The sequence below is a fragment of the Sinocyclocheilus grahami genome, unplaced genomic scaffold (genome assembly GCF_001515645.1).
Source record: "Sinocyclocheilus grahami isolate Dianchi unplaced genomic scaffold, SAMN03320097.WGS_v1.1 scaffold259.1, whole genome shotgun sequence".
Taxonomy (NCBI): domain Eukaryota; kingdom Metazoa; phylum Chordata; class Actinopteri; order Cypriniformes; family Cyprinidae; genus Sinocyclocheilus; species Sinocyclocheilus grahami.
Genome location: NW_015505438.1, coordinates 81,530 through 97,944, shown reverse-complemented (window position 1 = coordinate 97,944; position 16,415 = coordinate 81,530). Strand labels below are relative to the sequence as shown.

At 38.5% G+C, this 16,415-nt stretch overlaps 1 protein-coding gene across 1 annotated transcript in view; it reads right to left on the bottom strand.

The window, feature by feature from the left end:
• The window catches only part of tbc1d22b (TBC1 domain family, member 22B), an 82,504-nt gene that overhangs the window by 34,670 nt on the left and 31,419 nt on the right, over nt 1-16,415 (bottom strand). The window contains exons 11-12 of the mRNA XM_016290506.1: nt 9,855-9,961; nt 7,504-7,579 (exon numbers count right to left, since the gene is read on the bottom strand). Of these exons, the coding sequence (XP_016145992.1) occupies nt 7,504-7,579; nt 9,855-9,961 (183 nt within the window). The remainder of the gene's footprint in view (nt 1-7,503; nt 7,580-9,854; nt 9,962-16,415) is intronic.

Sequence of the window (16,415 nt, the reverse complement as noted above, 5' to 3'; positions counted from 1 at the left end):
TTTTTTTTTTTGTCCCCCAAGAAAAAAAAAAAAAAAAAAAAAGACTAAACTTTCCAGATAAATGTTAAAAAAAAAATGTTAAGAGCCATCCCAAATTGAGGCATTGTACTCGTACTTTGTTTATACATATTTAAATTCCGATATTTTGTATTGGTTTGAATAAGCCCTAATGCTACTTTATTCACAACTGTTTTAATAATAATAATAAAATAAAAAGACACTTGCAAAGTGAATACGTGCAACAAATAAAATAAAAACGGCAAACGTTTCGGACAGCATCTCAATTATTTTAGTCTTTATAATGGTTCATAAATTAATGCATAAAAATAGTATTAGTTCTTGAGCCGCAAATCAGCATATCAGAATGATTTCTGAAGGATCACGTGACACTGAACACTGGAGTAATGATGCTGAAAATTCAGCTTTGCATAATAGCATATGAAATATATTAAAATAGTTTATAAAAGCACTTGCCATTTTATTAAAATAGTTGTCATAATATTTCACAATATTGCCATCATTTTTACAAAAAGTGTATAATTTTGCACTTATTTGTATGCTTTATTAAAATAACTAATAGATGTCAAACACATAAATACCAGCCTTAAGGACTGCTAAATATACTCTGTAACATGTTATGTAACATACAGGTACATCTCAAAAAATTAGAATATCATGAAAAAGGTCAATATTTTTTGTCACTCATTTCAGAAAGTGAAACCCATATATTATATAGATTAATTACACAGAGTGAAATATGTCAAGCCTTTATTTCTTGAAATTTCGATGATTATTACTTACAGATAATGAAAACCCAAAATTCAGTGTCTCAGAAAATTAGAATATTGGAAAATGAAATCAGCATCTCCATAAAGTTTGTCAGCAGAAGGAAGCATGAACTGCTCAAACATTTCCTGGTAGATGACTGCATTGACTGTGGACTTCAGAAAACAAAGTGGACCAACACCAGCAGATGACATGGCAGCCCAAATCATCACTGACTGTGGAAACTTCACACTGGACTTCAAGCAACATGATTTCTGTGCCTCTCCACTCTTCCTCCAGACTCTGGGACCTTGATTTACAAATGAAATGCAAAATGTACTTTAATCAGAAAAGAGTAATTTGGACCACTGAGGAACAGTCCAGTTCTTTTTCTCCACAGCCCAGGTAAGACGCTTCTGACATTGTCTCTGGTTCAGGAGTGGCTTGACACGAGGAATGCGACATTTGTAGCCCATGTCTAGGATTCGTCTGTGTGTAGTGGCTCTGAATGTGCTGACGCCAGCCTCAGTCCACTCCTTGTGAAGCTCCCTCAAATTCTTGCTGGTGCACTTTTTCCTACCACACTTTTTCCTTCCACTCAACGTTCTATGAATATGCTTGGATACAGCACTCTGTGAACAACCAGCTTCTTTAGCAATGAACTTTTGTGGCTTACCCTCCTTGTGGAGGGTCTTCTGGACATCTGTCAAGTCAGCAGTCTTCCCCATGATTGTGTAGCCTACTTAGGCCTGCACGATTAATCATTTGTAAACCAAAATCGAGATTTGAGAGGGTTTGATTTTCAAATCGCAAGAGCTGCGATTATTTCGATGAAGGACTATCAAATATGGTAACAAGCATCTACGTAGTTTTTGACAGTTTGCTTAATGCGCATTTTACGTTTGATGCAGAGTTGAACCAATAGGGGGCATTTTAACACTGCCCGTGCTGACTGAACGGAGATATATTGACTGAACGAGCAAATAACGCCATCTGGAAAAGATGAGCACGAGCGAGAGCAGCAGTTTAACTTCCCAACAAAGTGTGTCTGCAGAAGAGCAAAGTCCTGCAGACGACTTGGTACCTAAACGAAAAAGCACCACATATGTTTGGAATTATTTTGGATTTCGACGTTCTGATGTACTTCAAAGGCAAGTACTTTGTAAAACCTGCCGAACGTCTGTGTCGACCTCGTGAGGTAACACAACCAACCTGTATCAGCACCTGCAGAAGTATCACAGACAAATCTATGATGAATGCATGGCCAAAAGGCCCACCGATGAACACACTTCGTCACAACCACCGCGACTGACATCCAAGCAAACTTTAATTGCTCAAGCGTTAGAAAGTGTCACACCCTATGACAAATCTTCACGAAGGTATGGCAAAATAACAGACGCCATAAGTTGCCTGGCTAAAGATATGGTGCCGATTAACGTGGTCACAAAAGATGGTTTTAAGAATCTTATCCTAACGCTCGATAAAAAATATTGCATTCCTTCTCGTACGTTCTTTACTCAAGCCATCCAAAACCTGTACAATACGTGCAGGAAGAAGGTTGAAGCTGAGCTAAAAGAGGTGAAATATTACGCAATGACAACTGACATGTGGTCGAGCAGGACGACTGAACCATATCAAAGTCTCACTGTTCATTTCATATGTGAGGATTTTGAATTAAAGAGTCGTTGTTTACAAACGTCGTACTTTCCCACTGACCATACGGGAGAAAACATCGCTTCTGCTTTGAAAGATGCTCTAGCTGGCTGGGGTCTGAATGAAGAAGGCCAGGTGTGCATCACCACAGACAATGCAGCCAACATAATAAGGGCAGTGGAAATAAATGGATGGACCAGGCTGCAGTGCTTTGGTCACAGACTCCATCTTGCTATTGGTAAGTGTCCATGTATAATATACATTTTATAATCGGGAATTATTCATATACATTACATAATCATATTGTAATAACAATGATAAATAATTTTACAGCATTGGTTGAGCTTTGTTAATAATATAATTTACTGCATGAACTTATACATGTTTAACATTTCTGTTAGTTTAAAAAAACTTATGAACAAATATGAATTATTAATAAGGAGTAAAGTATGTGTATATAAATTAAAATGAACTTAAATACTCTAAATAATGTTGTTCATTGTAGGCTCATTCACATCTTAGATATTAAAGGGGTCATATGATGCAATTTCATTTTTTCCTTTCTCTTTGGAGTGTTACAAGCTCTTGGTGCATAAAGAAGATCCGTAAAGTTGCAAAGACTAAAGTCTCAAATCCAAAGAGATATTCTTTATAAAAGTTAAGAGTCAGCCACACCTACCTAAAACAGCTCGTTCGAACACGCCCCCACATATCTACCTCACTATGTGGGAAGATTTGCATAACGCCACCCAAATGTTCACGCAAAGAAAGAAGGCGTAACTTTTATTCTCGCTGTAGTATTGTTGCCGCTGCCGCCATGTCGTGAAGGCGCTGTGTGTTTCGTTGTGTAAGCGAAGCTACTTTGTTTGGCCTTCCAAAAGAGGACGATATCCGCTTCGTCATGCCTAGAGCTGATCTGTGCTGGTCGCTGAGGGAATCATCAACTCAGTGCTGTGGATCGCCGGATCGGCTTTCACCGCTCCTTCATCGGATCCGCCGGGACCGCCGTTCTCGACCCTGCCGCCTCAGCTCACTCTTGCCCGGCCTCAGCTCACGCTAAGCCGGGGCTTTCGCTCACACTATAGGCCGCTGTGTTTTTCATTGTGAAAGCGAAACTACTTTGTTTGGTCTTCCAAAAGAGGACAATATCCGCTTCGTCATGCCTAGAGCTGATCTGTGCTGGTCGCTGAGGGAATACATCAACTTAGTGCTGTGGATTGCCGGTACATTTTATGGAGGACTGTTTACTGATCCTGGGAGAGTAACGTTTGACTAAAATGCCGGCAGTTCTGACTCACGCAAGTACGTTTTCATTTAAAGGATTTGCCACTGACGATTCAAACGCGAGTTTTGGGCAGTGTAGAATAGCACTTGTTGTTTGTCATTTCTCTGATCACAAATGCAGACATGGTTTTATGTTAACGCGGCGCAATGCAACGCAACGCGTAAAACGACAGTATAAGTCATTATAATCAGTAATTATGTCCCCACTGGATGCAACAAATGCCTCGTTTGTAATGGGTTTTCATGTTTTTGTGTCGTTGCTCCGGCCAGACACGGCATCAACACAGTATGGTGAGGGGCGTAACATTTCCGTCTCACGCTTGAGGTAGTCGGCCAATCACAACGCACTGGATAGCTGGCCAATCAGAGCACACCTCGCTTTTTAAGACCGATGAGCTTTGTAAAAATCGACGCGTTTCAGAAGGCGGGGCATAGAGGAGAAACAATAATGTACAGTATGTGGAAAATAGTGTTTTTTTTACTTTAAACCGGATAAACACATTTCATTACACCAAATACACAAAATAATGTTATTTTTAGCAGCATCATATGACCCCTTTAACTAATGCTAACTGAGATAATTGCATTCTAACCTTTTTTTAATGGTATATTTTCAGAAAACGCATTGAAAGATGACAGGGTGCAGCGAGCAGTAGGCGTTTGCAAGAAGCTGGTCAGTCAGTTCTCCTACAGCTGGAAGAAAAGAATGGCATTGACTGCAGCCCAAAAAGAGCTGAATCTGCCTGAGCACTCATTGATTACAGAGTGCCCAACAAGATGGGGAACCAAAGAAAAAATGATTGCAAGGGTTCTGGAGCAATGTAAAGCTTTGAATCATGTGCTGTCTGCAGACAAGAAAACAAGGCATCTAACGCTGACATGGCAAGACAGAGGTGTTGGAATCCATCCACAAAGCTCTACATCCACTTCAGGAGTTTACAGATGTGCTTTCGGGAGAGGATTATGTTAGTGTCTCCTATCTTAAGCCAGTTCTTAACCTTTTGAGGACAAAGACACTCGCTGAAGATCAGGACGACACTAATCTAACAGTTGTGGCCTAATGGTTAGAATTTGGATTCGTAACCCAAAGGTTGTGAAAAATGGCACTTATGAGGAAATGTGTTGAGCATTCATTTCTGTACTGAAAATGTTAAAACTTAAGTAACTTGCTTGCCCTGTTTTTGAATGTTACAGGAGAAAAGATCACGTGTCTCAGAGTCACAGTATTTAGCAGCAGCCTCATCTGTGAAAGCAAAGACACTTAGCAGCTATTTCAAGATATCCTCTGTGTCTACAGAAGAACCTCCTAATTTTCATCATGTGGTGGAAGCAGAGCTAAATGGCTACTTAACTGCACCAGCAATTGATGGAGAAGAGAATCCCCTGACCTGGTGGAAACAGCACCAGGTTAACTTTACCAGGTTGAGCAGGTTGGCTTGCCGATACCTGTGTGTTCCTGCCACAAGCACACCGTCGGAAAGACTCTTCAGTGCAGCAGGCAATATAGTAACATGTCAACGGTCATGTCTCAAACCAGAGAGAGTGGATATGCTGCTCTTTTTGTCAAAAAATCTTTAAGCACATTACCCTGAACAATGTGAAAATGTAACAATCTAAATGTGAAGGTTTTCTTGTAGGCCTTTTGGCCTCAGAATTATTCATGTACTTTGCACTTTAAATGGCAAAACTTGTGCTGTCATTGTTTCAACCTTAATGTAGGTTAAGGTCAGTGTTTTACTGATGTAGAATTGTTTACAGTGTGTTAGGGTTCTTGAAAGTTTAAGATTTTATATATAATTGTTAATTTAACTTTAAGATGTAGTTATTTTCTTTAGTTTAATTTGTCATGACAGATGTTTGCATCATGACAACTTCATAAAAAAAATGGCCACAATGTTTAAGAGGTTTTAAATAAACAGTATCACAGTGTAGCATAGTTTGTGATTATGATTGGTCTTTCTTTGGTGCTGTTAACCACCACAACAAACCTGTAGCTCTTTTATGAAATCGCATTTTAAATTGCAAATCGCAATTTTGATCAGAAAAATCGCAATTAGATTTTTTCTCCAAATCGTGCAGCCCTAAGCCTACTGAACCAGACTGAGAGACCATTTAAAGGCTCAGGAAACATTTGCAGGTGTTTTGAGGTAATTAGCTGATTAGGGTGTGACACCATGACTTTCCAATATTGAACTTTTTCACACTAATCTAATTTTCTGAGACACTGAATTTTGGGTTTTCATGATCTGTAAGCCATAATCATCAACATTTCAAGAAATAAAGGCTTGAAATATTTCACTCTATGTGTAATGAATCTATATAATATATGGGTTTCACTTTCTGAAATGAGTGACAAAAAATATTGACCTTTTTCATGATATTCTAACTTTTTGAGATGTACCTGTAATTTATCACATGTTAAACAGGGAATGCGAACAGTTAACATCGATTCAAAACCAGTGCGTTATAATTCACACATGACTACTTATCCACAGCTAAGCTTATTTATCAAGTCGAACGCCGGTCATTTTACTCATTCCAACGTTTAATTAAAAACACCATTTGGTACATCTACAAGATACTCGCTAGTGTATTTTCCTGACTAGTCTTTCTGAAAGTGCGATTTGTTTTCCCTTCACTCCATTCATCTCTCCTCTCAGCTCACTTCCATTTGCCTTCACACCCTAATCGCAGAGGCTTATGGGGAATTGATTTCTCTCCTGTGCTCCCCGGCGAGACTGTGGGGTCTGCTATTGCTCACGGTGCTGGTGGATGCTGATGGATGGGAAAGAGGCGCGCGGCGGCTCTCACCGAGAGTTTCAGTGTGGGCTGTTCAGCTTATCACACCAATCACTCTGAACAGGGGAGGAGGCGTCCAGATGGTATAAACACTCTCAAAGAAAAAAAAAAAAAACAGAGGCGGACTAGTGGCATAATGGAAACGTGTGATTCCAAGACACAGAAACGGCCAACGCCATGGGAAAACAAGTCTTTTCCAAGGCGACGAACAAGATCGCACCCTGGCAGAAAAACAGCTCCTTGTTGTTTTGAACATTTTGCACCGCTATTTATGGTTCGATACAACTAGTGCACATCATTCTGGAGGGCAAAGGGCAAAAAAGATAGGATAATTTGATGGACTCCAGATTTTGCCATTTTGTTCTGACAGTCATGATGTGTTATTTGTGCTGAAGCTTCTGAGGGTGTTAAAAAAAACCTGACGTGTCGCAAAAAGCGGCTATTCATAGAAACCTATCAAAACTTTTATGCTCCTCAAAAGAACAACAGCTACAACAAGTGAAAAAAAAAAATATATATCTACGAGTACAGCTTTGTTGAAATGTCAAAAAGAAAGTGCAAAAAGAGAGTGATTTCTAGCTTCAAAGGTAACTTGCTTGGTGAGGACCAACTACCCCAAACATTTGAAATATCCGTTTCACTTAAATATTACAATTTTGTAAACATTTACTCATTCTGATGTCGTTGCAAATTGTTTTACATGTGGGAACTCAAAATGAGAAATTTGAAAGAATGTTTACGTTGCTCTTTTGTCACAATGAAAGCATACAGTGATCAGGGTCTGTTCAATTCCAAAACACAATTTAATTTGAAAATGTTCATTTTTATTAAACTTATTTTTATTAAACTTAATTTTGTTTTTCAGTATATAGTGGTTCTGAGATTTTTTTTAAATAATGAACAAGAGGAAGCAAATTATCAAAATTCTTATTTTTACACAAACAATTACTTTAATTTCATGAAGCATGAAAGGAATTGACGCGTTTGTCAACATGATCTTACCATCTATTCTGCTAACGAGCTCTTCCAGCGCCTTCACTTTAATCTGAATCCCAGGCTGGGCAAATGTGTAGTTGTCCTGATAGAGAAAAACAAAGGCAGAATTTAGAACATGAATAATTATTCTGTCAACTCACTAAGGCTCTTTCACAGGACTTATATAAGAGCTTCAATTGCTCAATATAAGCATCATGCGCCACTTTGACCTACATGACACGAAAAGCTCTGCAATCAGTGTTATGGAAGGGCAATTTTTATTCTACGTGGTAATTGTTAAAACTAAACCTGTAAAAATGCTTTTAAGAGACCTGAAATAAACAATAAATGTTATAATTAATAGACTGCTTACAAAAAAAATAGTTGGCTGTGTGGTGAAAGGTTGAAAAGAAGCAGAGTTGAAAAATAAAATTAAATATAAAAAAAACTAAAAACAAATAAATAGTTAAAGAAAAATAAGAAAAGAAAAGGAAAACAGTAATGAAAAGGGTGAAATTAATTAGTTAGGGTTTATTAACTGCTTGTGCAAAAATGTAAATAAAATAATAAAATAAAAAGTAAGAGAAAACAGTAACAACTAAACTAACAACTAAAATAAAATAAAATAACAAATAAATAAATAAAATAAAGAGAAAACAGTACCAACAATGGTAAAGTAAAATTAAAAAAAATAATAATAAAAAAAAAGAAGAAAGAGAAAACAGTAACAACAATGGTAAAATAAAATGAAATAAAAAGCAAGTTACTGAACGACACCTCTGATGCATGGCTTGGTACCAGGTGATTAACTGTGGGCACAATATCGTCAAATTTATCGTTACATCGTAACTAATTTTGTTCCGTCTCTCTATCTCTGTTCCTCATCCCTTGAGGGTCATTAAGGGCCAGTGGCCGTCTGCTGTGCTGCGGCTCGTGTTTTCAGCCCAGGGGGACGACTGCATGGGAAGACACATTCTGTGTTCTGATCCGTGCACACGTTCTGGCCTTCAGCTTGGCTCCACTCAGCCAATGAGCACAACACAGAGCGGCCCACGGGACAACCTGACTGCGGCCTGCATCTGACCCTTGCTCCCGCCTTCAGATGAGTGCGCTCACACGCTCGCCTCACTCTAACATAGGAGCTGTTCTCAAGGGAACACAGCCAAAGATCTGAATCCCCCTAGCTTAAACGTCCTAGCTTCAACTTCCTCTCCAAGTTTTTATGTCTCTCTCCCCTGGGCGGGTAAGTGTCTTATCCTCTAGGGCTTAAGCACAACAAAGTCGGTGCCTTTTTTCAGTCCGTCAGAGAGTCTTTTTTTTATTGCATTGGATTCAACTTGTCTCTGGCTTTTGGAAAAGAACAAAAGGACAGGATGACCACTACAGGGTTTAGTTTTAATAAAAAGACACCGAAGAGATACTGTCCTCAGGGAACTGCAGATGGACCAAGAAGGTCTATAATGCCTGGAGAAAGCTATTACCGTTACGGTCTTAATGGCAGTAGCTCTGCTGGTGCATAATGTATTTTAATTGAATTTTGTGAAGTATGGGATCATTATTATTAAGAAATAAAGAAGAGAAATAAAAATAAGGAATAAGATGATGATGACCAAATGAAATTAAAATTTGAAAATTATTTAAAACTTATAACAAATATTAGTAACAGTATACCAACAAAAAAGATTTTTTCGAAAAATTATTATTATTATTATGAGGAGGAGGAAAAACAAGAGGAAGAAAAAAATAATTTTGCTTCCATTAAATAAGATGAAAGAAGGGATAAGAATAAGAAAGATAAGAAAAAAACAGACACGAATGACATGAATGAAATTAAATCTAAGTATAAATGTATTTATATATGTTCATAGGAAATTATATAAATATTAACAGTACCAATAAAAAAAATGATGATGATGATGAAGAAAATAATAATTTTTCTCCTTTGAATAAAATAAAATAACAGTAACAATAAAAAAAGATCACTATTATTATTATTAGAAATGTTATAGAAATAAAAAGGAATAAGATAAAAATAAATAAGAAAAACGATGATGGCATGAATAACATGTATTATACATTTGTTTATATATAAATTTTTATTTAAAAAAAATTAAATTCCATAAAGTAGTCAGAGTAACAATACATAGATAATTATTTTAGGAAGAAAAAGAAACAATGACAAGGGTGAAATTAAATAGTTAGGATTGATAAACTGCTTGTGCAAACTAAAATAAAATAGTATAAAATATAAAAATATATAAAAAAAAAAATAAAATAAAATAATTAGAACGAATGGCTACTTTTGAATGGAAATCACTGGAGAAAGATGGTTATGACATCTCCCATCTAACCAATCAAACCTCAAGTGGAACAAATACCTGTATCCCATCCAGCAATTTGCTCATGCACCAAAAGCTGTCGGCTTCAATGTTTCGTTGCGTATCCAGAGGCAAGCTTGCCATTTCGAAATTTTCCACGTCTTCCTCTAAGGAAAAGAAGACACACAAAACACACACACATTCATGTTCGGTCACCAGCAGACTAAACCAACACACATGCTGCAGGTGTTCTCAGCAGTCTGTGCTTTCTTGCAGGCGACAGCAGCTCTGGTGTGTGACACGCATCGTATGCAGACACCACGAAGCCATTAGATCATTAGCCGGCAAACTGCATTCTTTATTCAACACATTCATCAACTCACTTCCTCACCCCTCTCCCTCCCACCGCAGGCTTCCCCTCGCAGCCATGACCTTTCCCGACTCTTTAAACAGTATGTGCTAAATGATGCTGATACACACATTATGCCCCAGAGAGCCAGACCTGGCTGGAAGAGACTTCTGTGTGCCACTCCACTCACCCACCGCACAACTAATGTAGTCCTCCATCTCTTGATATCACTCTCTTGCTCTTTTCTTAATAAGGATGGAGGGATTGGGGAGGGGAAGGAAGGACAAGGAGCTATTTTGATGAAGCACTGAGTAAAGAGAAAGAGAGAGAGAGAGAGCTCTAGGCATGTTTGCATGCAGCTTGCACATCGCCAAAGCAATTCAGTCAATCACACGACTGTTACTGCGGTACATGAGAGCTGAAATATAGATAAGAAGAAGGTCAGATCCAAGGTCGAAGACACAATGAAGAATACATGCTCTCGAACGATCGTAGATACTCAACTGAAGACCATGTTGACAATCTCTGCTGAGGTCTGTGGTTAGAGACAAAATCAAACTGACTGTAAACAGTAAACTACTAGGCGCATAAACCTACGTACTCTACCTTTCAAAAGTTTGGGGTTAGTACGCTTTTCCCCCCCAATAAATTAATACTTTTATTTTGCAAGGATGCATTCAATTGATCAAAAGTGACAATAACGACATTTGTTTCGTAATGTTTCAAAAGATCTCTATTTGAAATAAATGCTGTTCTTTTCATCAAAGAATCCTGAAAACAATGCATCATGGTTTGCACAAAAATATTAGGCAGCACTTAAATTGTTTTCAACATTGATCAGAATAAGAAATGTTTCTTGAGCAGTAAATCAGCATATTAAAATGATTTCTGAAGGATCGCGTGACACTAAAGACAGAATGACTCCTGAAAATTCAGCTTTGCATCTCAGGAATAACACTTGAAATATATTAAATAGAAAAATTGTATTTTAAATTATAAATATTTACTGTATTTTTGATCAAATAAATACAGCCTTCATAAGCATAAGAAACTTTCAAAAACATCTTATAAATATTATCCAATACCTTTGAATGGTAGCATACTTTCTTCTGAAAACCCCCAAAAGCAAGTCATACAGGTTTGGAATGACATGAAGGTGAGTAAATGTTGACTGAATTTTGATTTTTGAGTGAGCTCAAAGTGAACTTTGAGTGATCTTTTTTTATGTAAGTGTGTAATTACACCAAACGAAACTACAAAAGTGCAAAAATAAACGACCCCTTATGTTTGTTGATCATGTGCACATTTTTTTACCTTGCAAACTAATGCATACGGTTTTCTGTGATAAACATTGCTGTTAAAAATTTTGCTGATTAAAATATCAAGAAAACATTATCTAGCTAGATAACAAAGATGAGGATACAAATTTAAAATAAATTGTTGCAACCAGTTTTAATATCCAAAAACACTTTGAATATATTTTAAAAAACGAATTATTATAAAAATCAAACCTATTATTTGTGACAAAAATATGCTGTAAAAAAAAATGCTTTTTTTTCTTAAATTAGAACTATAAGTTAATCATGGAGTCTGTTAATTAAGAAAACCTTCAATTAATCAAGTCACAGAATAACAGCTTTTATAAAAAATTTACAGAGAAATTTGTATTTACTGAATGTGGCCCACAAATGTGAATCAGACTGGTAGCAGGTAAAAACCGGCAAAACCTCTCTGCTCAAACTCTGAGCAAACTGTCAGTAAACCTCTGCATTGCAGCAGGAAGAACAGCTGATGTGGGGCCGAGTGAGAGCCTGGATAGGATTCAAGTAAAAAAAAGACGGATGGAGAACGACAGGAAAGAGCTGGCAGGGGGGAAAAAAAAGCTGGAAAAGGAAAGTAAATAGCCCTCTTTGACCACAAATGAAGCATGCAGTGCCCTGCCGGTCATGGGCCGGGCCATATGTCACTGGCCACAGTACTGGAGAGATTCCTGATCCATTTAGCTCTCCACATTTCCACATCACTCCAAAGCTTTGGACACACACACGCAGAGCTGCTGCATAAAGCGGCTTTACAGAATGCAGGAGAAATCCTGTTTGTGGCACAAAGAGAGGCTTTGCCACCCTGTTCTCTGACCCCGTGGAGAAAAAGGGGGTTATTGTGCCATGTGCGAGTATAAGCGACCTGAGAGATCATTCAATAATCACGAGTCAAGTGAAACAAATCACTGCTCATTCAGGTCGTTCCTCCATGTCTCAGGTTGAGCATTAAATGATCTGTATTATAGAGCTCAAACTCTAAAAGCGGATTGGATGAGCCATGTTCAAAGCCGTTTATAAAATATGCCGACAGGTGCACACCTGGTGACCGCACATCAATTGAATTCTTTATGAAAGGAATAGTTCACCCAAAATCCATGATTTTCTCATTCCAAACTCATACGATGACTTCTGTGGAAAACAACAAGAGTAATTTGGTGTTGAACAGGTTGCTATGTTGCATACAACTGCAATAAACAGGGACTGGAGCTTTCAAACTTCAAAAAATTTGGTTAATATGACTCATGCAACTTTATTTCAAATCTTTCAAGCCATATAACATTTTTGTTTGGGCAAAATTAATCTTGGCATTCACTCAGCTCTACTTGGCATGTTCATTAGGAGAAGTAGCCATTCGTAACCAATTAGACTGATGAATCAGTTGATTCAGTTCACAAAACTGGTCTGAGCAAAGCCCAAAGTATACTTCGTATTTTGTTGTTGTTCCGTCTCTTTAATTTAGTTTTCTACTATGAATCATCAGTCCATCACCAGCGTTGTGGTACAATTGATTAGTGAAAGTGCAAAACCAAGTCAATGCGTTGACTTTTGCAAAACAAAGTACGCAATCGAATGGGTGCATGTGCAGTATACTATTCTGGTGATGAAATTTGGGTCAGGCGCACTGTACGTGGACCCTCGCGTATGCGTAATAACCAAAGTGTACTTTGGCCTTAAGTCTTCAACAAATCACAAATTCAAACCAATCTGGTTCTTGTGCTCAACCCACTGATTTAATGATCCGGTCACAACGACTGGAAGAGAAGATTTTCATTGAATAACGTTAATTTCAAACTCAAAAAGCTATCAGATAACTTGGAATATAGTGCACAAGCCATATGGACTAATTTTATGGTGCTTTTTTTTCTCCAAACTTAAAGTTCCAGTTGCCAACTGTATGGAAAAGAGCGCCAGATTCATTCTTCACTGACTCATTCAACAACTGATTCATTCTTTTTCACACATGACAAGTCAGTCATACAGATTTGGATTGACATGTGATTTTACCCTCGTGTCATGTTGCTCAGATTAAACACTAAAGGCCATTGCACACGGAGTTCAAATTTTTCGTCCGAAATTTTCACACGTTGAAAAATAAATACAACCTCATGTCGTGCCAATCACGTTTACACACTGCCTCCGAAACTTTCGTCCGTCATTAAAAAATTCGGATGGGCTTCGATTTTCTGCATTTTTCACATCCGTAGCAAGCATTTTGAGAGGTGTTTTGACAATTCAGAGCCACTGTACAAGCGAACGCCAAAATCCAGAATGGCGATTGTTAAGTTCATCCACTTCGTCTCGCAGCACAAAGCACTGTAAAGATCCTTGCACACTGAGCTCACAGAAATTGGTGGACTTCTTTTTAATATGTGGCTCTAGTATCGCTAGCAAAACATCAAACTGAGTCATTGACATCCTGAAGTAAACTTTGAATGATAATACATTAAAATAATATAAGACACACCAACTTTCAATATCAAGCAGCAAAACTAACCGTTTTGTACAGCTAAAAATAGCTGGATGCAGATGAGACCGGAAGCCAGACCCATAGAATTTACAAATGGCTGCGCCCATTTTTACGACAAGAAAAAGGTGGATATCTCAGGATTGGATGGACCCAATATTTCCTTTCTTTTTCTCTTTTTAAGAAGCGAGAAGAACAAAATCATCCTCACAGCTTGAAGACTCAATTTAGTACTGTTTTGCGAATTTTTTGCAACAGATTAATTAATATGCATCGGACTCAGTGCGTGTAAGGTTTCGGTGCGTGACGAATTTTTAGGATGACGAATACAAAAAAACACATATGAAAATTTCGGACTCCGTGTGCAAGGATCAAGAATCAGCAAATTCAGTTCACAAAGCTGCTCTGAATGAGACATTCACAAAGTCACAAATTCAAACCAAACTTGGTCTTGAGGTTTTAAGCTTAATTCACTGATTTAATGGTCCAGTCGCAATAACTAAAGGAGAAGATTTTCAGTTGATACCGTTGAAATTTCAACCTCACAAAGCTATTAAATGACTTGGAATATAGTGCACAAGTGGTATGGACTACCTCTATGGTGCTTTTTGCAAGATTACAAAGCTCCAGCCGCCAATTCCATGGAAAAGAGTGAAGATTCATTTTTCACTGACTCATTCAGCGACTGATTCGTTCTTCTCATACAGGTTTGGATTGACATGTGAGTGAGTAAATTACAAGTTAATTTTTGAATGAACAATTCCTTTAAATAGTCATGTCGCTTGACAACTATAAAAAAAACTAGTTTATAAAACAAATTATATTACGGTTATTTTTTGAATATTTTCCATTTTTGTTGAACATTTTCAAGCCACAATAGCGGTGCATTTGTGATTTTACCCTCTTGCGGCTTATTGTTCAACAACAACAACACCACCACCACCAAACCACAAACTTGTTTCACCCAGACCATTTATCTAATACTAAAACTGCATCTCGACGGCGCAAATAACAGTCCATAAAACCAGGAAGGCAATAAATAACAAGGTGAGAATATCACACACCCTTTTCAGTAATAAAAAAAACCAAAGTGTGTGTGTAAGAGGGAGAGTTGAGAGACGAGAGAGGGCATTGATGCTTTACAGAGGAGATTTCCCCACTGTCCTCTTTGTCTGTCAGGGTAAATGTGATGATTTACCCTTTGAGAATATTCCCTCTCTCTCGGCCACATCTCTCTCTCCACTTCAAATTCTTCGGCGCATCAATACCAACACTTAAAACCGAAGGGCGCCGTGACTCTCTTTCCTGCCGGCGGCTACTCTTTAAAACGCTACTCGCTGATATTGAGCTAAATGCGAAGCGCCAATACTCTCCTACGCCATCTCTCTCGGAGGACAGTCTCAGCAGAAAGTTAAAAAGCTTGCAGAGGAGCCCTAGAAAGCCAGTGAGGCGTGCAGGCCAAGAGAAACAGCGCAGCGAAAGTTGGCAAAATGCTGCGTATGAGAGCAGGCGAAGCCGTTACAGCCCGCATTCGCCCCGCGGCCTCGACGACGGGGGTGAAACCCGCGTCAGAGGGAGGGCGCTAACCTCGCTCTTTTATCTCCCGCTGGCAGCGTGTTGGGATCATGAAGTTCGTTCAGATTTATCGATCGGCGGGTCGAGCCCCCCACCGTGTGCTCGGCACCTTCGCAAGCCTCTGTAAACACTTAAATCCAGCCGATCAATGTGGCTCATTCAACCTGCGGCATTGAGTCGCTCGCTCACACACGCGGTGAATCCCAAACGCACACACACATATTCACACAGCCAGCAAACAAATTAGAGATAGAAAGGCCCTGCAGATTGACACGAAGGCGCCGGTATGAAAAATCTGCTTTTCACTAAATGAGCTTTGTGGAGAAACAGAGGGATGAGGAAAAGACAGAGAGAGCGCTGGGCCACAGTCAGAGAGAGAGAGAGACAGACGCGGGAGAAAAAGAGAAATCGATTGGTGATCCAGGTAATCTGTGGGTATGTCCCGGTGTTTGCACTGGTGACATTGCAGCAGCGGCACACCGGAGAGATCAATGAGCCTCCTATTGTTCTTCTGTAATCCTTAACTATCCATAAGTAATTAACCTTCACATGAGAGGACAGGAAATAAATAAGAAGGGAGGGGAAGTCTGCTGGGTGGAGGGAGAATAGCAATGAGGACGAGAGCTGGAGAGTCTATTTCCCTCCCTGTCTGTCTCTCTTTTTCTGTCTTCATCTCTCCCTCCCTCCATCTAACCATCCATCTATTGATAGACAGACAGATAGAATGATAGAGTGATAGATGGACAGAACAAGTGACAGAACAATTGATTGAGCAGACAGCATGATAGAAAGAACAATATAAAGAACAAAAAGATTAACAGAGTGCTAAAACGATAGACAGAAAGAATGATAGAAAGAGATGTAATTATAGAGAGAACGATATGAGAAAGACAGAGAAAACAATATAACAA